The sequence below is a fragment of the Salvelinus namaycush genome, chromosome 34 (assembly GCF_016432855.1).
Source record: "Salvelinus namaycush isolate Seneca chromosome 34, SaNama_1.0, whole genome shotgun sequence".
In the NCBI taxonomy this organism is placed as follows: Eukaryota; Metazoa; Chordata; class Actinopteri; order Salmoniformes; family Salmonidae; genus Salvelinus; species Salvelinus namaycush.
Window position 1 is genome coordinate 26433261 of NC_052340.1, and position 24748 is coordinate 26458008.

Sequence of the window (24748 nt, forward strand, 5' to 3'; positions counted from 1 at the left end):
GTGATGGACCATTCTTGATACACACAGGAAACTATGAACATCCCAGCAGCATTGCAGTTCTTGACACAAACCCTTGCGCCTGGCACCTACTACCAGACCCTGTTCAAAGGCACGTACATCTTTTGTCTTGCTGATTCATCTTCTGAACATGTACACAATCCATGTCTCAATTGTATCAAGGCTTAAACATCCTTCTTTAACCTGTCTCCTCCCCTTCATCTACACTGAAGTGGATTTAACAATTCTTGCTTCCCGTGTGTATCAAGAATGGTTAAATAAATAAAGGTTAAATAAAAAATATATAACAAGTGACATCAATAAGGGATCATAACTTGGGTTCACCTGGTCAGTCTGTCATGGAAAGAGCAGGTGTTCATAATGTTTTATACACTCAGTGTATGTCTCATAACAGATTAAATTATTCCCAACTAAAAAAACAACATCAATAAATGAAAACATTTGGAAAAATGTTTGACCATGGCACAGTCTTCACTAAGAAATTGTAAAGTGAACAGAGTGATATTTTCATTTAGATTTAATTTTAATAAAAATGTATTACATACAATAAAATATCCAGTGGTACCATTTCAAAGACAACAATATATATTTTTAAGTTAATTAAAATCAGAACTCAGGAAAAAAAACAGAAATTATTTTGTTATTTTCAATGTTTGGACTGTATGGACCGTATTGTCAGCAGAGTCCACAACTGCCATCTGTGTGTAGCCTAGTCCATAAAACACCCACTAGCCTCTACCATCTAGGTATGTGTAGATCTGAAGAAACATTTATAGGTATTAGCAGTGCAGTGAAAATTCCTTGCAGATTTTGATGAAGTTCCTAGGTGGTCAGGGATAGGGGCTGTTTCTGGACCGTGCCCGTGTGTGTGTGTGTGTGTGTTAGGAGTGAGGGTGTAAGTACAGGATAGCCCCCGAATCCTCTAGTTTTTTTAAGGCTTCTGCTTCGTGGGCAAGGTCATGGTAGGAATCCTGGAACAGAACAAAAGCAGAGCCTAAACATAACATCACAGTGCACTGAAAAATCTACTAGCATGGCATATAACACTGAGTGTTGATCTGTCACAGGAGTTGAGTAAAATCCCATGCACACTCACCTTCATGGATTTCATAGTGTCATATCCATAGTAGTGTATAGGATGTTTCTGGTTTTTGGATGCTGGATATCCAAACCCAGCTATGTGGACCACATCACAGTAGTTGAGTGCCACGAACACGGCTAGGATCCCTGTAGTGGGGTGCACCAGTTTCTGTAGGAGTGAGAACCAAAACCAAATGAGACCTACAGTATATTATAAAATGTGTGGTTCCAGCCCTGAATGCTGATTGGCTTCCAGCCGTGGTATATCAGACCGTATACCACGTGTATGACAAAACATGTAATTTTACTCCTCTAATTACGTTGGTTTATAATAGCAATAAGGCACCTCGGGAGTTTGTGGTATATGGCCAACTTTGCGATGCTGTCGTGCCTAACAACAGTCCTTAGCCATGGTATATTAGCCATATACCACACCCCCTCGTGCCTTTTTGCTTAAGTAATATACATGTAGTATTATGGTTGACACACTAGGGGGCATCCAAGACCAGTAAAAAATCCCATAGTTCTGCACTTCTAGTACATTAGTTGGCGTGACAAGTAAATTACAGAGCAGTGTACCCTTTTCTTAATGTGTACTTAGACAAAGCGAGATACTAGGATTTTTGACTTTTTGTCTCCAGTACAATGCGAGGGGTGTCCCTGGTTTGATTCCGTTCATGGACACGCATCCCTGGGTAGCTCCTCTTTTCAGTTCGCTGCAGCTAGCGACTGGAACGAGCTGCAAAAAACACTCAAACTGGACCGTTTTATCTCCATCTCTTCATGCAAAGACTCAATCATGGACACTCTTACTGACAGTTGTGGCTGCTTCGCGTGATGTATTGTTGTCTCTACCCTCTTGCCCTTTGTGCTGTTGTCTGTGTCCAATAATGTTTGTACCATGTTCGTGCTGCTACCATGTTGTTCTTCTGCCATGTTGTGTTGCTACCATGCTGTGTTTTCATGTGTTGCTGCCATGCTATGTTGTTGTCTTAGGTCTCTCTTTATCTAGTGTTGTGGTGTCTCTCTGTTCGTGATGTGTGTTTTGTCCTATATTTTTATTTTATTTTGTATTTTTAATCCCAGCCCCCGTCCCAACAGGAGGCCTTTTGCCTTCTGGGATGCTGTCATTGTAAATAAGAATTTGTTCTTAACTGACTTGCCGAGTTAAATAAAGGTGAAATAAAACTGCTGTGTGTAAATAATGATTACCAATGTTCACAGAGGCAGCAGAGGGAAATTGTTTCCACATGAGAGCTGTGAGGGGGAATAAAATCCCCTTTTCCAAAGAGTAGGGTAAATTGAGCCTTTTTTTACTTTCAGCATCACTCCCATCAAGGGAAATATAGTATTCTTTCTAACAAAGATATCTACATATATTACAGGATGTTGTGTATCCCTGGAAATAATCATAATTCATGTAAACATTACAGTTTTGGGGGAAAAAAGTTCTCTCTTGGCACAATTTATAACGGGTATGGGGTTAATCCACCTACAAATGTCTGTACTGAATTAAATAATTACCACTTCCTTTCTAAAACCAAGTCTACCTTTATTTCCAAAACACAATTCTACACAATCCCAACTGCTTTTTGTCATTTAATCATTATAAACATCTTTTAACACAGGCTTAAGACCTAACAAACAGTTTCTATTTAAAAAGAAAAACACATAGGCCAGGCCCTGTTGTTACCTCATGACTACCGACCTGTAGCACATCTGGAGCCATGAAGTGCTTTGAAAGGCTGCTAATGGCTCACATCAACACCATTATCCCAGAAACCCTAGACCCACTCCAATTTGCATACTGCACCAACGGATCCACAGATGGTGCTATCTTTATTGCACTCCACACTTCCCTTTCACACCTCGACAAAAGCAACACCTATGTGAGAATGCTATTCATTGACTACATCTCAGCGTTCAACACCATAGTGCCCTCAAAGCTAATCACTAAGCGAAGGAGGTCAGAGACCTGACCATGTGGTGCAAAGACAACAACCTCTCCCTCAACGTGAACCAGACAAAGGAGATGATTGTGGAATACAGGAAAAGGAGGACCGAGCACACCCCCATTCTCATCGACGGGGCTGCAGTGGAGCAGGTTGAGAGCTTTGTTCCTTTGGCGTCCACATCACCAGAAAACTATCATGGTCCAAGCACACCAAGACAGTCATGAAGAGGGCACGACAAAACCTATTCCCCCTTAGGAGACAGAAAAGATTTGGCATGGTTCCTCAGATCCTCAAACGGTTCTACAGCTGCACCATCGAGAGCATCCTGACTGGTTGCATCACTGCTTGGTATGGCAACTGCTCGGCCTCCGACCGCAAGGCACTACAAATGGTAGTGCGTACGGCCCAGTACATCACTGGGGCCAAGCTTCCTGCCATCCAGGACCTCTATACCAGGCGGTGTCAGAGGAAGGCCCTAAAAATTGTCAAAGACTCTAGCCACCCTAGTCACAGACTGTTCTCTTTGCGACCGCACGGCAAGCGGTACCGGAGCGCCAAGTCTACGCTCAAGAGGCTTCTAAACAGCTTCTACCCCCAAGCTATAAGATTCCTGAACATCTAATCAAATGACTATTTGAATTGCCCCCCCCCCCCCCCCCCCCTCTTTTACGCTGCTGCTACTCTCTGTTATTATCTATGCATAGTCACTTTAATAACTCTACCTACATGTACATATTACCTCAATTACCTCGACTAACCGGTGCCCCCGCATATTGACTCTGTACCGGTACCCCCTGTATATAGCCTCGCTATTGTTATTTTACTGCTGCTCTCGAATTATTTGTTATTTTATGTATAATTTTTTTAGGCATTTTTCTTCAAACTGCATTGTTGTTAAGGGCTTGTAAGTAAGCATTTCACTATAAGGTCTACCTGTTGTATTCGGCGCATTTGACAAATAGCATTTGATTTGATTCCAGAGATAATGCCTTGCTCAACTTCCCATTAGCGCAACCATTGACTCAACTTACTCCAAGGCAAACGTTTTGACTATATTAGCCCACATAGCTACAAGGATGCACCATCTTGCTAGGTTTAGGACCTCATATTGAAGCTTATAGAAACACCAACTGATGTATAGAACAATCTTAAAAGTATCTACTTTGGTTTAGATACAAGCATCGTGAAACCTCAAACACAATAAATTCATTTGACTTGGTGAATATCAGTTTTTTGGCCCTAAGTTGTTTACCTCAGTAGAGGTCGACCGATTAATCGGAATAGCCGATTAATTAGGGCCGATTTCAAGTTTTCATAACAATCGGAAATCGCTATTTTTGGACACAGAGTTGTCCGATTTTTTTTTTTCACCCCACACCTTTATTTATCCTTTATTTAACTAGGCAAGTCAGTTAAGAACAAATTCTTATTTTCAAATGACGACCTAGGAACGGTGGGTTAACTGCCCTGTTCAGGGGCAGAACGACACATTTTTACCATGTCAGCTTGGGGATTCAATCTTGCAACCTTACAGTTAACTAGTCCAACGCTCTAACCACCTGATTACATTGCACTCCACGAGGAGACTGCCTGTTACGCGAATACAGTAAGAAGCCAAGGTAAATTGCTAGCTAGCATTAAACTTATCTTATAAAAAACAATCAATCAATCATAATCACTAGTTAACTACACATGGTTGATGATATTACTAGTTTATCTAGCGTGTCCTGCGTTGCATATAATCGATGCGGTGCGTATTCGCGAAAAAGGACTGTCTTGCTCCAATGTGTACCTAACCATAAACATCAATGCCTTTCTTAAAATCAATACACAAGTATATATTTTTAAACCTGCATATTTAGTTAATATTGCCTGCTAACCTTGCTCGTTGCAAACTCTGTGAAGACTATTTCTTCCTAACAAAGACAGCCAACTTCGCCAAATGGGGGATGATTTAACAAAAGCGCATTTGCGAAAAAAGCACAATCGTTGCACGACTGTACCTAACCATAAACATCAATGCCTTTCTTAAAATCAATACACAGAAGTATATATTTTTAAACCTGCATATTTTGCTAAAAGAAATCCAGGTTAGCAGGCAATATTAACCAGGTGAAATTGTGTCACTTCTCTTGCGTTCATTGGACGCAGAGTCAGTGTATATGCAACAGTTTGGGCCGCCTAATTTGCCAGAATTTTACGTAATTATGACATAACATTGAAGGTTGTGCAATGTAACAGGAATATTTAGACTAATGGATGCCACCCGTTAGATAAAATACGGAACGGTTTCGTATTTCACTGAAAGAATAAACGTCTTGTTTTCGAGATGATAGTTTCCGGATTCGACCATATTAATGACCTAAGGCTCGTATTTCTGTGTGTTATTATGTTATAATTAAGTCTATGATTTGATAGAGCAGTCTGACTGAGCGGTGGTAGGCACCAGCAGGCTCGTAAGCATTCATTCAAACAGCACTTTCGTGCGTTTTGCCAGCAGCTCGTCGCTGTGCTTCAAGCATTAAGCTGTTTATGACTTCAAGCCTATCAACTCCCGAGATTAGGCTGGTGTAACCGATGTGAAATGGCTAGCTAGTTAGCGGGGTGCACGCTAATAGCGTTTCAAACGTCACTCGCTCTGAGACTTGGAGTGGTTGTTCCCCTTGCTCTGCAAGGGCAGCGGCTTTTGTGGAGCGATGGGCCGCTGCTTCAACAGGGTGGCTGTTGTCGATGTGTTGCTGTTTCGAGCCCAGGTAGTGGCGAGGAGAGGGACGGAAGCTATACTGTTACACTGGCAATACTAAAGTGCCTATAAGAACATCCAATAGTCAAAGGTATATGAAATACAAATCGTATAGAGAGAAATTGTCCTATAATTCCTATAATAACTACAACCTAAAACTTCTTACCTGGGAATATTGAAGACTAATGTTAAAAGGAACCACCAGCTTTCATATGTTCTCATGTTCTGAGCAAGGAACTTAAACGTTAGCTTTTTTACATGGCACATATTGCACTTTTACTTTCTTCTTCAAAACTTTGTTATTGCATTATTTAAACCAAATTGAACATGTTTTTTTATTTATTTGAGGCTAAATTGATTTTATTGATGTATTATATTAAGTTAAAATAAGTGTTCATTCAGTATTGTTGTAATTGTCATTATTACAAATAAAATACATTTTTTAAAAATCGGCCGATTAATCGGTATCTGCTTTTTTTGGTCCTCCAATAATCGGTATCAGTATCGGCGTTGAAAAATCATAATCGGTCGACCTCTAGTCTGCAGTATAAATCAGCCAAATAAAATATAAAATAAAACAACAATACATAAAACCTTAAAAATGGCAGACCAATACTGAGTGCAGGAGCCTTTCCAAGGTAAATGTCTGTGAGTGAGGAGTGAGTGAGTGAGTGAGTGAGTGAGTGAGTGAGTGAGTGAGTGAGTGAGTGAGTGAGTGAGTGAGTGAGTGAGTGAGTGAGTGAGTGAGTGAGTGAGTGAGTGAGTGAGTCCTGCAGGGCTTTACAAGCATGCTGTCTGACCTGGAGAGCCATTACTTGTGCCCTAAGGAGAGAGAAACTGGACCGGAACAGCCAAGTTCTCAAACCTGTGCTTCTCCTCTCTTCATCACACTGTACGGGACATTCCTCCAAACTTGGTTCCTAATGCACTTAGCGTAAGTGCCTTTTCTTCCTGAGCCTGGCTGGGCTAAATCTGACATTCTGTGTGCATTAGTCTCATGTGGTCGGTCACCGAGCGCTCCAACTTCTGTAGTGCCTCGCATAGTTTGGACATTGGCCCATGGAGCCTTGGTGAGGTGAATATTGTCACTGCTGTTCGCCAACCAGACCAGATTGGTGGGAGTCAGACCTTTGTTTTGGAAGGGGGTGGGGGTGGCGGCGGCGGCTGTCTGACTGACAGGGGCATTAGTTAGCCCTCTAGCTCTCCTTAGCTCAGTCAGCCTCTGTATTGTAACCAGGGGGACTGCTTGCTGCTGCCGCCTTCTCACAGGGCATTTGGATGACTGCCAACATGGCAGCCACGGGGAGGGGTGAGAGTTTGGCATTGGGGATGTGGGGCTGCGGTCGGACCCCTGTGACCCAGGAAAGCGACAGGGGAGAGAAGAATGAGGGGAACGGGGCCAGGATCGAGTGCTCGGCATGGTTCCTGTTCCTGTTCTCGCTCAGAGTAAACAGCCTACGCCCTCCAGCCAGACACCCAGCCAGCCAGGAGACAGCCAGCCAAGGTTGAGCTCATCTGGCCTGTAGGGCCATGCAGATGGAGGAGGAGTGCTATGCTCGGGCTGCCCCGCTGATCGCCTGCAGGACCCCTTCTTTCCCACTGTTTCCTCGGCACAGACACCAGCCAGTTGTGTTTGCGTTTCAGCAGTCCAAAGAGTGCACAGCCTCAGTCTCTGACACAGGGGCTCGCTGGGGGAACAAATTAAACCAAACTTAACCTGGCTTTGTTCCATCTCAAAGCCATCTCCACCATGCACTGAACAAGCCCTCTTGGCAGATGGACCTCTTGGCCAATGAAAACATAATTCCACATTAGTTATAGTTCAAATCAATGTATCATGTATTTCAAAACCCAGAATTCCTCGGCCAAACAGAAAATTGTATTCCCAATTTGTGAACAGAAAACAGCTCAATGGCTTAGTATTCAAATGTCATCCATCACAATATTCTATTCCGCAATCATTTTTCTTCATTCCATTAGTTCTGTTGTTCCATTCTGCATATGTTCTACTGTTATTTTGTGGAATTCCCTGCAGTATCGTTTTTTTCTTGCTCATCCATTTCTGGGTAATCAGTAGAGCGTTTGGGACTGACCTCCTTTCCAAACTGCAGCTGGTAGAAATGTATACAGACAGCACAACAGACAGCACAGAACACTGGCCACTTCACATGGATTTATTTTCTGCCCATTACCTGTTTCCCAACAGAGATGATCCCTTACCTGTTTGCTCTTTGGTTGAAGTGGGATTTGTAGCAGACTGCTGGCCGTCCCATGCAGGAAGTGAGGGTCCAGCACCCGGATGCGACTGGTCCTGCCCAGCCAGATCTGTGGAGGGGGCTTCCAGAAACCTTTCCTCACCTGACACAAACACAAACACAAACACACACACACACACACACACGGAGGAAAATGTGTGTTGATTAGTGAGTGCACACACACAGAGCCCGTGTCTACACATTTGAGGCCCTGTTTAAGTCTCATTCTCCTCAGTTTCTCAGGGCAACCTAATCGATGTGTAAATGAAGGAGTAATGACCCTGTTCCTAATCGTGCTAATAGCGACCGTAGCAGCCTGAGCTAAACCAGAGAGTGGAGGTGTTTGGGCTGCTGAGACTACAGTTGGATTTTCAAGTAGGTTTGGCAAGGCTGCCATTGATAATGTACATTTTGTCACAGCGTGGATGGATTGCAAGTACCAGGGAAGCAGCTAAAATGGAGGTGTGTGTGCGCACACATCCAGTACCCTCTTCTCGTCGTACAGGATCTCTTTGAGCCAGCGGAGGTCCTGCTGTTTGAAAGGCACTAGGACCATGAGGGTGTCGGGGTCGTTGTGCATGCTGGGGTTGTAGGAGGCCGACTCAGGGTAGAAGAGACGCATAGTGGTCTTGTTCCCCACATCATCCTCATAACCTCTGACGGGGGCGTCATTCAGCCTGCACAGGGACACAGAGGAAGAGAAACCTTAGCCATTCACTTCTATAAAAAAATAAAACAGAGTAAAAACACCAGCACACAATTTCTGTAGTGTAAATAGCAACACTCCAACCACAACAGGTTTTCTTAGTGAGACTTCCTATTTATCTTATCTTCCCATGACGATACTTGTACCCTGCACCTATGTAAGTTTGTTGGATTGTGTTCATTACATTTGAATAAAAAAGCAAACAAGTAACAATGCTACACTGGACAAAAATAACATGGAGGAGTTAATTCTACGGTTGCCACCAGTCACAGTTCCAGTATCCTTGCGTGCCAGGAATGTCAGTCACACCATCACTGGTGAAATTGACTACAGTTCAAGTAACCTTCATATTCTGAGTGTTCGCGTGATAAGTTGGAAGCTGTTCTACCCTCCCTCTTATGTAACAGAATGCACTCCACTATTTCACCACCATGTATCAAAACAGGTGAAAATCCCGGTCTAGTTTCTAGTGTTTAGGATTGTACACTTTAATACAGGATTGCTCTAATTGTGTCTGGCGTTTTAAGATTTTTCCAGCCTAATGCAAGCGTGGGAAACATCAGGCTTGGTAGGAGAACAGAGCACCAAATGTCAATGAACTCTATTTCCTCAGCCTGTGAGATTAGATTCAGAGAATGGGAGAAGTAAGAGCTGAGCAGAACAGAACAAAGCAGAACAGACCAGAGTGCATTGTGCCTGGATATGACCAGGCAAAATTGCCTGGGCTGTTGGTAAGAGGCTTATAAAAAAAACTAAAAATGCATGTGTTCCTTCCAAGGCTATAAATCTGATTTGAAGAGGGCGCTGGGGTGTTTTTCTGCATGGTAGACCAAATCCCCCTTTTAAGCGCCTGAGTTAACCCAACAGTTGACTGATTGCATAGAGAAAGGCATTAAAGCAAGGTCACCAGTCTGAGGTGGCCATTATCGTACAGCATTATGCTTCCATGGGGAAAACGAATTAGACTACCCCTCTTTAGAGGACAACGCATCATAGAAAATCTGTTAGTTTTTTACTGGATTGCGGGAATTGCTATGGAAAAGGCCATTGGGGGACTGGTTAAATGTTATTGTAGCTATAGACTGTACCCTGAGCCATATTTAGATATCAAATGCAGGCCTGCCAACCCTGTCCAACTTTTTAGAGTACCAGACGGGCGCGACAAATTGGAGATTCAACTCGCAAATCTAGTGCAAAGGCATTTTAGAAGCAATGCCTCTATAGCTAATACCGGACACTCATTCATTATTCATTGCGTAGTCTTCTAAACTCACGACTCCATGTAATGTCAAGATGTTTATATTTGGTTTTGATTATACTTTTGTAATACTTTTTGTGACGTGGATCATAATTACAGTTACAGTCTATCAGATTGCGTGATCCTCCTAATGTTACGTGGAAAATACAACTATTGGGACGCAGATTTAAATGTATATCACACTCGCACAAATGCGACCAGTTATTTTTCGTATTTGCATTTAAATTCTTTCACTAGCAAATGAACTGCTGGCACTTTGAATGTCCATCTTATGTTCGCTAACGTTAGCTTGAAACAATTAGTGTTAACCTTTCCACAACACACGGAGTCGAAAAGAGATTTGTCCATGTGTTTACGTACAGCTGACAGTCGGAAAACTCAGCATCACAACAAACAGGAGGTGCAGACACCGGGTAGCTATGTCGAATAATGATGTATTCATCTCCATGTCCGTTGACACAAACTCTGTAAATGTTTGTGTGTTGCAGCTCGATAATCGGGATGTTACATTTACTCTGTGGATTTATTTTTTAATACATTTTAAAAAATACAATTTAAAAAATCAGGCTCTATTCATTTCTGCGTACTTTTAACTCGGATCTGGTACCTGCGTACATGGACAGAGAATTGTGTAGCTGGTACGCAAAATGCGTGCATGTTGGCAGGTCTGCAAATGATATGGCTCTTGACTGTACTGTCTGCAATATAATGCACTCTATGTACTGATATTGATTAGGAAAACCATTAATTGTGCAGGAACATCATTGGATAAAACAGAAATGGGGAGTCGTAGGAATAGTTCAACAGAAGAGGAGGGAGGATGGACTTAATGAAGATTTTTGTGGTAGAAAACAGGATGGAACCATTAGGCTTAATACTTACCGGATCACCACATCATACTCGTTGATGACGGCCCCCAAGGAGCTGTTTTTAATGGCAAACCCATTTCCTATGACTGCACATGTTCTGCAGTCTAGACTGAGGAAATACAACAAAATAAATTAAGTTCAGTATAATTCACTGCATCCTATTATTACAATCCATTTACTTTAGTGTTGCCTGTATTATCATTTTAGAGTTCAAGACCACTTTCAGAGGGGTGACTGTAACTGCACACTACCGTAGAACCACTGGACATTTTCCAACACTGCCATTGTAATAGTGACTGGTCACACTGCTTGGTTTGACATTTGGCATTCTTGCTTGAAATTAAGTAAGGCAGCTTCCTTGTCCACCCGTTATACACACACCACAGGGACGATTTGAGTCATTATGTTAGCACAGCATTTACACTACAATACATTGTGGAGAAATTTTTTTTTTAAAGACCCTTGTGTATATTGCTCTCAGACGCATATCACCCATCGGTGGTTCTTTGTGATCTTAACAATTATTGTAAGAAATAAAGTGGTTCATACGGCACACCAGAGGTTAACAACCTTGCTAATATGGCTAAGAAACACCCATCACACTTACCGATCAATGCTGGCCGGCATTTTGTAATTGGCAATAATGGCCAACACTCTCAGCAGCAGTAACTCTGGAAAGGAGAAAGGGATTAATAACTCAGACTGACTGTAGATAAAAACATTTAACCTTTTTTTAACGAGGCAAGTCAGTCAAGAACACATTCTTATTTACAATGGCGGCCTACCCCGGCCAAACCTGGGCCAATTATGCGCCGCCCTATGGGACTCCAAATCACAGCCGGATGTGATACAGCCTGGATTTGAACCAGGGACTGCACTGAGATGCAGTGTCTTAGACCACTGTGCCACTCGGGAGCCCAGATGCTGAGGACAGTTTGTCTTCACATAGAGAAGTCCATATTGAGAGGACCAATGACCCAATACTGTTTCCAACTAACTAGTCATAAACTCAATACATGTTGCACATGTTTTCTGGAAAGTGGACATTGACTCCATAATGCTTCTCAATCAAATGTATTTTATAAAGCCCTTTTTACATCATTAGTTGTCACAAAGTGCTATACAGATACCCAGCCTAAAACCCCAAAGAGTACGTATTACTTTATAGCAGGGGAGCAGTGGTGGCCGTTACAAAAACATTAAAATAAATGCATACAAAGATAACCCTGACCCATTCCCCCCTAAGGCCCTATCCACCCGCCCGCATCCTCCCTCCCCACCTAGAAACTATGCTTCCCACCCTGCCTAACTGAGATTGTTCTTTACAGAGTCAAGTATATTTGTCCAGGCCTCAATTGTTCCTTCACTAGCACCATTCATTCTCGCTGTCGATAATCCTAATGCAATAACTTCTAATAGTAACTGTATCCACTGGTTAAATGGGAGAGAGTGAGGTGGTTGCCATCATAGAGACAACATTTTTTTTGCAGCATTGCTTCCTGCCAGCAGAACTCTTCTCTGATTGAGAGATTCAAGGGGCTTTCATTGTTAAGTAACAAAATAGATGGAAAGCATTGAATACTTACATTTCTGCACTTCAAAATGTATTTTGTAACTTTTCCACATAAGCATTTAACTGCAGAGTGTCATGTAAAAATCTTCCCAGCGTGAAATAGTTCCCAATCGTTCTGATCGTTCTTCATTGTGACGTCATGCTGTAAAATTTATCCCAGCTTGAAAATATTCCCAGTTCAATAACTACACGCGCATCTCTTTATGCGGATGGCTGAGCTCGTCTCTTTATGCAGTTGGCTGAGCTTGTCTCTTTATGCGGATGGCTGAGCTCGTCTTTTTATGCAGTTGGCTGAGCTCGTCTTTTTATGCAGTTGGCTGAGTTCGTCTCTTTATGCGGATGGCTGAGCTCGTCTCTTTATGCGGATGGCTGAGCTCGTCTCTTTATGCGGATGGCTGAGCTCGTCTCTTTATGCGGATGGCTGAGCCTGTCTCTTTATGCGGATGGGTGAGCTCGTCTCTTTATGCGGATGGCTGAGCTCATCTCTTTATGCGGATGGCTGAGCTCATCTCTTTATGCGGATGGCTGAGCTCATCTCTTTATGCGGATGGTTGAGCTCATCTCTTTATGCAGATGGCTGAGCTCATCTTTTTATGTGGATGGCTGAGCTCATCTCTTTATGCAGATGGCTGAGCTCATCTTTTTATGTGGATGGCTGAGCTCATCTCTTTATGTAGATGGTGAAGCTCGTGCGGATGTTTCTCTCACACCATCCCTTGATCTCGAAAAATTGTTCTGTGGGCACGCACATTTGCTTCACACATCTGTCAATCAATGGTGACCAGGAGTATTGACTCGGACCAATCAGAAGCTTGTTGAGGCATGAGGTCAGCATATAAATACCTGGACTCGCACATCAAAGTGCTGAGGGTTGATGTAAGGAGAGATTTTTTGTGATTGCAAAGACTTGGGTGCTACGTTTTCAAATGACAGTGCCTATATTTGTTTGTTAGTTGAGTTTGAGTTTATTTATTCTTGCTCACAGATCAAACTGAAGAAATGCAGAATTTACATTACTAATAATTGCAAAACACTCATTTTGATTAATAATTACATTGTTTTTCAATTTTGCACCAAATAGAAAGTGTGAGCAATAATAAGACCAAAGCATAGTTGACATTGTCTTAAGGGATAAATCAATGAAGACCACCTCTTCCAGGGCCATATGAGACACCATATTTCTCTATACTCAGCCAGTGAGGCAGAAGAATCATGTCTAAACCAATTTAGGATGGGGTGTAATGCTAGAACCTGGAAATACTATTTAAAGTTTGGTACAAATAGTCCTCATACGTCTTTCCTTGCAATATACATTTGACAACCGCACTATGAATTGTATCCCAATAGCCAAAAGGGGGAGCCATGGGAAGAATTAAACTACAGAAATTTAGCCGTGGCAATATATTCATTTTGACTGTTAAAGCAATTGGGATATAATTCCATCTATTGAGGTCAGATTTAATTGATTTGAGCGTTCTGTTGAAGTTTCTGGCAATGGTTTTATATTAAGAAGGAAATATATCTTCTCCCAAATATTTCAAATGGGAAACGACTGGGATTCCATAAATAGAGAGAGTCCTCCATCGGGTCTTGAGAGGCAGTAGCGCTGATTTGGTTAGATTAGTTTTATAACTTGAGATGAAGCTGAATTTATCTTCAATGCGTTTGGGAGCGATTGAGATACATTGTCTATATACTAAAATATTGTCTGCATCTAATGAGATTAAGTGATCTGTAGATTTGAGAGAAATTTGTGTTAATTCCTACGATTGACGAATTGCTTGGGCCAGACGTTCCACGGATAATAAGAATAGCAAAGTCAAAATTGGATCGCCTTGTCTGCTACTTCTAGTGATTCTGAATGGAGCAGAGGAGATATTGCCTGTTATAACTATGGCTGAGGGATTGATATATAGTATTTTAACAATATGCATGTAATTGGAGCCAATTCCTATATGTTCCAAGACAGACCAGAGATATGACCATTCTAGTTTATCAAAAGCTTTTTCTGCATCAAGAGATAATACAGCCCAAGGAGCTGTTGTTTCTGATGAAGCATCGAAGATATGTAATAGTCGATGGAGGTTATCCAAGGATAAACACTTTTTAACAAACCCGATTAGGTCCATGTGGATCAATTTGGGTAAGTAAGTCTTGAGACGACAACATTTTGGAAAAAACATTTAATATCGGTGTTTATCAAAGATAGGGAGCGATAGTGAGAACTTGGGTGGCATCAATACCTTTTTTTAATAAAAGTGTAATTAGAATGAAATGTATTTTCATAAACATGTTCCATTAAAGGCTTTATGCTTTGTGGGAAAGTGAGGAAAACAAAGAAATGACACAATGAAATGAGAGAACATACCACTTCCTTTAATACCGTAGGGCAACGCTAATGTGGACTGATGTTGTCGCCAGAAGAAATCATCCAGTTTGAAGAAGAGCTCTGTTTGTCTGCTAATGCTGTATTAGGAACAGTGGAGAAAACAATTCACATTACAACCTGGAAATACGCAAGGATATAGTGTACAGTTCCTACTAAATATTCCATACTGCCAATGGTATGGGGATATAAAGTACACACTGCTGACCTGGCAGTTTTAGTTTCAGTCATTAAAATGGAAATGACCTTAGCCATAATTCCTTCTCATAGTTCAGTCTAATCAACCCCCATGTCTATCGGGCAGACAAATCGTATGTATTATAAGCAAAGCCGATTTCAATAAAAATGTTCCCAACTCAACAAGTAATATGTTTACATGAGTCATTCAGCAAGCATGCCCCTCCATAAAATCAACTGTTGGCATTTTTACTGCCAAGAAGAAGAAGTAAAAAAACAATGATGTACATTGCATTCGGAAAGCATTCAGATCCCTTCACTATTTCCATTTTTTTTTTTACTTTACAGCCTTATTCTAAAATATATTACATTCTTTTTTAATCATTTTTATCAACAAAAAAAACTGAAATTTGACATTTACATAATTATTCAGACTCTTTACTCAGTAATTTGTTGAAGCACCTTTGGCAGCGATTACAGCCTCGAGTCTTCTTGGGTATGATGCCACAAGGATCTCTATGTACTTTGCACCGTTCATCTTTCCCTCAATCCTGACTAGTCTCCCAGTTCCTGCAGCTGAAAAACATCCCCAAAGCATGATGCTGCCACCACCATGCTTCACCGTAGGGATGGTATTGGCCAGGTGATGAGCGGTGCCTGGTTTCCTCCAGAAGTGACGCTTGGCATTCAGGCCAAAGAGTTCAATCTTGGTTTCAGCAGACCAGAGAATCTTGTTTCTCATGGTCTGAAAGTCCTGTAGCTGCCTTTTGGCAAACTCTTCTTCGACCTTGGCTTGGTTTTTTCCCTGACATGCACTAGCAACCGTGGGACCATATATAGACAGATGTGTACCTTTCCAAATCATGTCCAATCAATTGAATTTACCACAGGTGGACTCCAATCAAGTTGTAGATACATCTCAAGGATGATCAATGGAACAGGATGCACCTGAACTCAATTTTGAGTCGCATAGCAAAGTGTCTGAATAATTATGTAAATAAGGTATTTCTGTTTTTTATTATATATATTAAAAAACCTGTTTTTGCTTTGTCATTATTGGGTATTGTTTGTAGATTGATGAGGAAAATATTGTATTTAATCTATTTTAGAATAAGGCTGTAACATAACACAATGTGGAAAAGGGAAAGGGGTCTGAATACTTTCTGAATGCACTGTACCAGGCAGGGTTTTTACAGTGCTGATAGTAACTGTTTATTATCTTTGCATAGTCACTTTACCACTATCTACATGTAACAATTACCATGATTTCGAAGGAATTGTCCGTAAATCTGGGGAAGGGTACCAAAACATTTCTGCAGCATTGAAGGTCCACAAGAACACAGTGGTTTCCCATCATTCTTAAATAGAAGAAGTTTGGAACCACCAAGACTCTTCCTAGAGCTGGCCGCCTGGCCAAACTGAGCAATCTTGGTGTGTTTGGACCATAAGAGTTTGTTGGTGATGTGGACACCAAGGAACTTGAAACATTCGACCTGCTCCACTACAGCCCCGCCGATGTGAATGGGGGTGTGTTCGGCCCTCATTTTCCTGTAGTCCACGATCAGCACCTTTGTCTTGCTGACGTTGAGGTTGAGGTTGATGTCCTGGTACCACATTGCCAGGTCACTAACCTCATCCTTATAGACTGTCTCATCGATGTCGGTAATCAGACATACCACCGTTGTTGTCGTCATCAAACTTAATGATGGTGTTGGAGTCGTGCTTGGCCACGCAGTCATGGGTGAACAGGGAGTACAGAAGGGGAGTAAAGCATGCACCCCTGAAGGGCACCTGTGTTGAGGATCAGCATGGCAGATGTGTTATTGCCTACCCTTACCACCTGGGGACGGCGCGACAGGAAGTCCAGGATCCAGTTGCAGAGAGAGGTGTTTAGTCCCAGGGTCCTTAACTTAGTGATGAGCTTTGTGTGCACTATGGTGTTGAACGCTGAGCTGTAGTCAATGAACAGCATTCTCACATAGGTGTTCCTTTTGTCCAGGTGGGAAAGGGCAGTGTGGAGGGCGATTGAGATTGTAACATCTGTGGATCTGTTGGGGATATATGCAAATTGGAGTGGGTCTAGGGTTTCCGGGATGATGATGTTGATGTGAGCCATGACCAGCCTTTTAAAGCACTTCATGAATACAGACGTGAGTGCTACAAGGAGGTAGTCATTTAGGCAGGTTACCTTTGCTTTCTTGGGCACAGGAACTATGGCGGTCTGCTTGAAACATGTTGGTATTAGAGATCCGGTCAGGGAGAGGTTAAAAACACCTGCACACCCGTCCAGCATCACTACTCTGGACGGTTCTGACTTAGAATATGTGGACAACTACAAATACCTAGGTGTCTGGTTAGACTGTAAACTCTCCTTCCAGACTCACATTAAGCATATCCTATCCAAAATTAAATCTAGAATCAGCTTCCTATTTCGCAACAAATCATCCTTCACTCATGCTGCCAAACATACCCTTGTAAAACTGACTATCCTACCGATCCTTGACTTCGGCGATGTCATTTACAAAATAGCCTCCAACACTCTACCTTGCAAATTGGATGCAGTCTATCACAGTGCTGTCCGTTTTGTTACCAAAGCCCTATATACTACCCACCACTGCGACCTGTATGCTCTCGTTGGATGGCCCTCACTTCATATTCGTTGAAAAACCCACTGGCTCCAGGTCATCTTTAAGTCTTTGCTAGGTAAAGTCCGCCTTATCTAAGCTCACTGGTCACCATAGCAGCACCCACCCGTAGCACGCGCTCCAGCAGGTATATTTCACTGGTCACCCCCAAAGCCAATTCCTCATTTGGCCGCCTTTCCTTCCAGTTCTCTGCTGCCAATGACTGGAACGAACTGCAAAAATCACTGCAGCTGGAGACTCATATCTCCCTCACTAACTTTAACTTCTCTGGGATAGGTGGCAGTATTTTCACGTCCGGATGATAAGCGTGTCCTAAGTAAACTGCCTGCTACTCAGGCCCAGAACCTAAGATATGCATATTATTAGTAGATTTGAATAGAAAACACTCTGAAGTTTCTAAAACTGTTTGAATCATGTCTGTGAGTATAACAGAACTTATTTGGCAGGCGAAACCCCGAAACCTCTCTTTTCAATGGGTTTTCATTATGAATCCAGATTTCTAAGGGACCTTCTTGCAGTTCCTATCGCTTCCACTGGATGTCAACAGTCTTTAGAAATTGGTTGAGGTTTTTCCTTTGAGAAATGAAGAAGTAACACTGTTCAGAATGAAGCTCGAGGGAAGTGTACTCTTTGTTAGAGGCGCATGGCAAAGCACGCTCCACTTTGTTTTCCTCCGGTATTGAACACAGTATATATTTTATCGATTATTTACGTAAAAAAATACCTAAAGTTGTATTACAAAAGTAGTTTGAAATGTTTGGAGAAAGCTTACAGATAACTTTTGAGATATTTTGTAGTCATGTTGCGCAAGTTGGAACCGGTGTTTTTCTGGATCTAACGCGCCAAATAAATTGACATTTTGGATATATATTGATGGAATTAATCGAACAAAAGGACCATTTGTGATGTTTATGGGACATATTGGAGTGCCAACAGAAGAAGCTCGTCAAAGGTAAGGCATGAATTCTATCTTTATTTCTGCGTTTTGTGTCACGCCTGGAGGGTTGAAATATGATGGTCTGTGTTTGTTTGCTTGGGTGCTATGCCAGATAATAGCATCGTTTGCTTTCGCAGTAAAGCATTTTTGAAATCTGACACGTTGGCTGGATTCACAACACGTGTAGCTTTAATATGGTATATTGAATGTGTGATTTCATCAAAGTTACATTTTTATAGTAATTTATTTAAATTTGGCGCTCTGCATTTTCACTGAATGTTGGCCAGTTGGGACGCTAGCGTCCCACATATCCCAGAGAGGTTAAGCACCAGCTGTCAGAGCAGCTCACAGATCACTGCACCTGTACATAGCCCATCTGTAAATAGCCCATCCGACTACCTTATCCCCATACTGTTATTTATTTTGCTCCTTTGCACCCCAGTATCTCTACTTGCACACTCATCTTCTGCACATCTATCACTCCAGTGTTTAATTGCTAAATTGTAATTATTTCACCACTATGGCCTATTTATTGCCTTTACCTCCCTTATCCTACCTCATTTGCACACACTGTATATAGACTTTTTATATTGTATTATTGACTGTATGTTTGTTTATTCGATGTGTAACTCTGTTTTTGTTTGTGTAGCACTGCTTTGCTTTATCTTGGCCAGGTCGCGTCAGAGCCGGTGTAGTAGGATTCAATCTTAGTCCTATATTGACGCTTTGCCTGTTTTATGGTTTGTCTGAGGGCATAGCGTGATATCTTAGAAGCGTCCGGATTAGTGTCCCGCTCTTTGAAATCGGCAGCTCTAGCCTTTAGCTCATTGTGGATGTTGCCTGTAATCCATGTCTTCTGGTTGGGATATGTACGTACGGTCACTGTGGGGACGACGTCGTGGATGCACTTATTGATGAAGCCGGTGACTGAGGTGGTATACTCCTCAATGCCATTGGATGAATCCCAGAACATATTCCAGTCTGTGCAAGCAAAACAGTCCTGTAGCGTAGCATCTGCGTCATCTGACCACTTACATATTGAGTGAGTCACTGGTACTTCCTGCTTTATTTTTTTTACTTGTAAGCAGGAATCAGGAGGATAGAATTATGGTCAGATTTGTGAAATGGAGGGTGAGGGAGATCTTTGTAGGCGTGTCTGCTCGTGGAGGTTTTTTGGTCTAGAGGTTTTTTTCCCTCCGGTTGCACATTTGACATGCTGGTAGAAATGAGGTAAAACGGATTTAAGTTTACCTGCATTAAAGTCCCCGGCCACTAGCAGCGCCGCTTCTGGATGAGTATTTTCTTGTTTGCTTATGGCCGTATACAGCTCGTTGAGTGTGGTCTTAGTGCGAGCATCGGTTTGCGGTGGTAAATAGACAACCATGACAAATATAGATGAAAACTCTCTTGGTAGATAGTGTGGTCTACAGCTTATCATGAGATACTCTACCTCAGGCGAGCAATACCTCGAGACTTCGTTAATATTAGACATCGCGCACCAGCTGTTATTGACAAATAGACACACACCACCATCCCTCGTCTTACTGGACGTAGCTGTTCTGTCATGCCGATGCACGGAAAAACCAGTCAACTGTATATTATCCATGTCGCCGTTCAGCCACGACTCGGTGAAACATAAGATATTACAGTTTTTAATGTCCCGTTGGTAGGATAGTGTTGATCGGAGCTCATCCAGTTTATTATCCAGTCATTGCACGTTGGCCAATAGAACAGATGGTAGAGGCGGGTTACCCACTCGCCGAAAAATTCTCACAAGGCACCCAGATCTGCGCCCCCTGTATCTCCATCTTTTCTTCATGCGAATGATGGGGATTTGGGCTGGTCTGTGAGCAACAGTATATCCTTCGAGTCAGACTCATTAAAGAAAAAAGATTTGTCCAGTTCGAGGTAATTAATCGCGGTTCTGATATCCAGAAGCTCTTTTTGGTCATAACATATGGTAGCAGCAACATTATGTCCAAACTAAGTTACAAACAATGCAAAAACAAAACACACAAAATAGCACAATTGTTTAGGAACCCGTAAAACGGCAGCCATCAACTCCAGTGCCATTATCTCAGTCTCATAGCAAAGGGTCGGAATACTTTTGTAAATATGGTATATCTGTTTGTTTGTTTTTTTATACACTTGCAAACATTTCTAAAAAAACTTTTTCACTTTGTCATTACGGGGTATTGTTTGTAGATTGATGAGAGAAAAAAACGTTTTATTTTAGAATAAAGCTGTAAAGTAACAAAATGTGGAAAAAGTGAAGGGGTCTGAATACTTTCTGAATGTACTGTACAGTACTGAGACTCCAAGGTAAAGGGTGAGACAAACATCACAAGCACACAAGTAAAATGTATTACTGTATTACTGTCTCCTGGTGTTTGTTCTCTGGTTGGAATTGAACATTATTATGTTTTGTATGCCCGCTGTTTACGAGTAAGTAACAGTCTTTGACAGTTAGTCGTTGAGATATATTACCATGGTGTGCCAGTTGTAGTTGTCAGTGAAAGACTAAGGGACAACTTGGGGGCTTTCAATTAAGAGTGACATTGTTATTGCCTAGGAGGCCTCCCAGTGTCTGATACTGTAATTAAGCATCTGATTTGCATGTGAAAAATGACCTGACCTTCTCAACACATAAATCAAAATCAGTTGGTAAACAGTATTGATCTTGAGAAAATGGAGCGTTGTTAATCTCTATGTTTTACAGGTCATGTCTGAGGGGAGCTGAGAGGAGGCCAACTGAACTCTATGGTCTAGTGGTCAGAGAAAGAAATGGCTGACCCCAAGGTTGCTGGATGGAGCATATCACTGTTGCACGCTTGAGCAGGGCACAGAAACAGAACAGCTCCAGTACATACCCAGTTGAATAAACTGATAATAGCACAGAGTAAAAATAAATAGAGGACCATTCAAGTGTCCTGGACAAAGGTACTCAGCAAGCTAGAGAAATACATTTGTCCATTGTTCTCCTGAAAAAAAACGTTTAATTGTGTGAATCGAAAGCTCCTTTAAAAAACCAGACTTGCTCTTAGGGGTCTGTTTTCATTGACGATCCATCAGCAGTTTCAACTTAAACAATTGTTCCAGAAAATGTACTTTACTGAGTCAATTGGTAGAAAATTATTTCTTTTCATAATAGAATTGTTCCTACTTACAAAAAATTATGAAATTTACTGGTGACCGGGTGAAAACAGACCCCAAATGTCGAAAGAAGCTGGCACCTCGCATTCCAGTAAAAGCATTGGCAGAAATTAGTTAGACTGAAACCCATCACCCCCACCCTCCTCGTTTGAAAGACAGACACTCCATTACTCACTTAAAATTGAGGCTCTCCCACTTCTTCTGCTTTAGCCAGCCACCACACAGTGACTTGCTAGGAGTCAGAGGAGACTTGCTGGTGCCTCCATAACTGAAAGAAAAGCACACAAATCACCACAGTTGGGACAGAAACTGCTGACTGTTTAAACACTCACCATGCCCAGTGACTTTAGGTTCAAAAAATGTAAAGGGTGGGTATCTATTGAAGGCCTAAATTGACTGCCGTTCACCCACTTAAAGCTGTGGGTAGACAAGATGTTGGCTAGGTGAATGGAGTGGGCTGTCAACATGTTGTGATTCAGCAGCGGGCCTTATTTCAAGGTTTCCCTTTCCTTCAGTAAAGCATAGATGAGCATCTATGTGATTGCTCTGCCTGCTGCTCCACAGAGAGGGAGCTTCCAGGCAGTAGACCAGGGCTGAGGCCTGAGGGCCGAGCAGGAGAAGCCTTACCTCTGGAGGAAGACGTGGGAACAGTAGTAGGAGACTAAGAACAGTACAACAGCGAACAGTCTAAAGCACCATCCTGGAGAGGGAGAGAACAACCACATGCAATAGATTAGAAACCAACATAATGCTTTTCTTGTATAGCCTGTGGTCAAATCCTAGTATATGATATTTCAAATTGCTGCTAATTATGGCATAAGATTGCATGAGACCCAATCTGCAGGCAAGCAGGCAGGCAGGACTGCAGGCAGATTTTCACTTTCTACAGTATCACTAACTTAACATCCACTGTAGTGGAACGGAGGAGTGCTATTACTTGAGCAGTAAATAAATAAAAAACAAAGCAGCCCCTAGAACTTTCAGTTCCCATATCAAACAACTCTGCCGAACAAAAGTCCCCTCTACCTCCACACTAGCAACATGTCAATGACCACAAACATTCTCCCGTCTGGTAGATAAACACTCCCCAGCCCAGACAGTGGTCTACATGTACAGGAGCTTGGGAGGGAGGGAGGGCAGTCCTCCAGCTCAAAGACATACTTCCCAGTCATTTGTTCCAGGAATACAAATGGCTACTTATACGGTAAAGGCAAACATGTAGTGCCAAACTAAACATGGTCTCCATCGAGCTGAATCTGCTTTCTGGTACTGCCATTAACTGAGCCAGAGAAACCATGGACTGGCTTTTCATTTTCAACACAGCAGCTAGTCAAACTGAAATGAGCTGGACTGAAAAAAGTGTAAATGACAAAAGCAAGCATCCGGCTCTGAAGGCAAGGCCAGTGTTTTCTGTCAAAGCTAAAATGAAGAGAAAATGAAATGGCCAGATCAAGGCAGCGCCAAGCTGTGTGTTTCTGTATGATGATCATAACACATCCATGAACATCTGGATTATACATGACAGGCTTGGAATGTGTCTTGTAGTATGTACAATGGAGTATGTACAATGAAATTAATAATGTACTGTATAGGACAGAACACGGTATGTGAGAGCTATAACACAAGGATGTTATTGTGTAACACTACATCTACCAAAAGCTTGAGTGAATTGAAAGAATGAAACTGTACCAGGCTAGAATTGTACAAATACTGTAAACCTTCTATAAAAAGAAAACAGAAGAAAGAAAACAGAAGAAAACAAAACTATCCCATGTTTTTCATTTCAAGTACAACTACCACAAATGAAGACAGGAGTTAAATGTCTGATTAAAGTATTGTATGTGCAGGTGTGTATTGACAACAACTCCTGTAAGGAAGCAGCGGGGGAGCTTACTTTTAGCAGTCTTTAGGGACATCTTCACATGCTCCTTCGCCCTCTCATCTCGGTACTGCGCATGATGTTACCCTGAGGGGGAAGGTGAAGGAAGAACAGCATATTAGCACCTCTAACATCTGGCTCAATCGGACAGAAGTGGCGCGAGCAAATTAAATTAACCATATGCCTTAATAAACGGCACAATAAATGACATCTTTCTCCTCCAGGATGATAAATGAGAAACTGGGATTGAGATGAAACACCAAGACAATACGTAGATTACACAGTCACTTCAGGGGACTCTGGAGCACTGACTGATGGTAATCATTGCAGTGTTTCTCTGGCTTTGTGCTCATTGTGAAAAAAGTGGAATTGGCTGTATCCAGTGACTATCCACCAGACAGTGTGGGAAAGAGCCATAGAGATAGCAAGAGAGAGGCATAGAGAGCGAGAGAAGGAACATAAAATTTGACATACCAATGAAAAATACTTGAATCAGTTATAGAACCCATTGCCCTTTATGGCTGAGGCCTGGGGTCCGCTCACAAACCAAGATTTCACAAAATGGGACAAACAGCAAATTGAGACTCTGCATGCAGAATTCTGCTAAAATATCCTCGGTGTACAGCATAAAACACCAAATAATGCATCCAGAGCAGAATTGGACCGATACCCGCTAATTATCAAAATCGAGAAAAGAGATGTTCAATTCTATAACCACCTAAAAGGAAGCGATTCCCAAAACTTCCGTAACAAAGCCATCACCTACAGAGCAATGAGAGTCCCCTAAGTATTCACAAACAGAAAATAAATTACATATTTACCTGATCTATTTGATATTAATGGTTAACAATTAATATTTAAATAATAGTAAGACATTTCTATCCTTCTAGTGTATGTGTTTTTATAGTCTCCACTCCTACAGCTAATCTGGGCGTATGGTCACTAGAGATTGAGCTGAGAGATTGAGTTTGAGCTGACAAATTAGTTAAAGACTGCATTACATAGACAATAATGTGTTTTACTAGAGATAGCTTATGAGTAGAACAATCGCTCATTGTCTCAAAATCATCATTGTAACTGGGAAACTAAGCCAGGGTGGGGTTAAGACAACAAC

At 41.9% G+C, this 24748-nt stretch overlaps 1 protein-coding gene across 3 annotated transcripts in view; it reads right to left on the bottom strand.

Moving 5' to 3' along the window:
- Nucleotides 1-517: 517 nt before the first annotated feature.
- The window catches only part of LOC120028764 (CMP-N-acetylneuraminate-beta-galactosamide-alpha-2,3-sialyltransferase 4-like), a 73139-nt gene continuing 48908 nt past the window's right edge, over nucleotides 518-24748 (bottom strand). For 2 of the 3 annotated variants that reach the window (XM_038974003.1, XM_038974002.1), the window contains exons 3-12: nucleotides 23650-23721; nucleotides 22383-22455; nucleotides 21931-22023; nucleotides 14826-14923; nucleotides 11492-11555; nucleotides 10898-10993; nucleotides 8539-8728; nucleotides 8017-8154; nucleotides 1115-1267; nucleotides 518-989 (exon numbers count right to left, since the gene is read on the bottom strand). In XM_038974003.1, coding sequence (XP_038829931.1) covers nucleotides 900-989; nucleotides 1115-1267; nucleotides 8017-8154; nucleotides 8539-8728; nucleotides 10898-10993; nucleotides 11492-11555; nucleotides 14826-14923; nucleotides 21931-22023; nucleotides 22383-22455; nucleotides 23650-23671 — 1017 coding nt within the window. In that variant the 5' untranslated portion in view covers nucleotides 23672-23721 and the 3' untranslated portion in view covers nucleotides 518-899. Of the gene's footprint in view, nucleotides 990-1114; nucleotides 1268-6596; nucleotides 7485-8016; nucleotides 8155-8538; nucleotides 8729-10897; nucleotides 10994-11491; nucleotides 11556-14825; nucleotides 14924-21930; nucleotides 22024-22382; nucleotides 22456-23649; nucleotides 23722-24748 lie in introns of those variants that run through there. The other variant, XR_005473528.1, reaches the window with a different exon arrangement.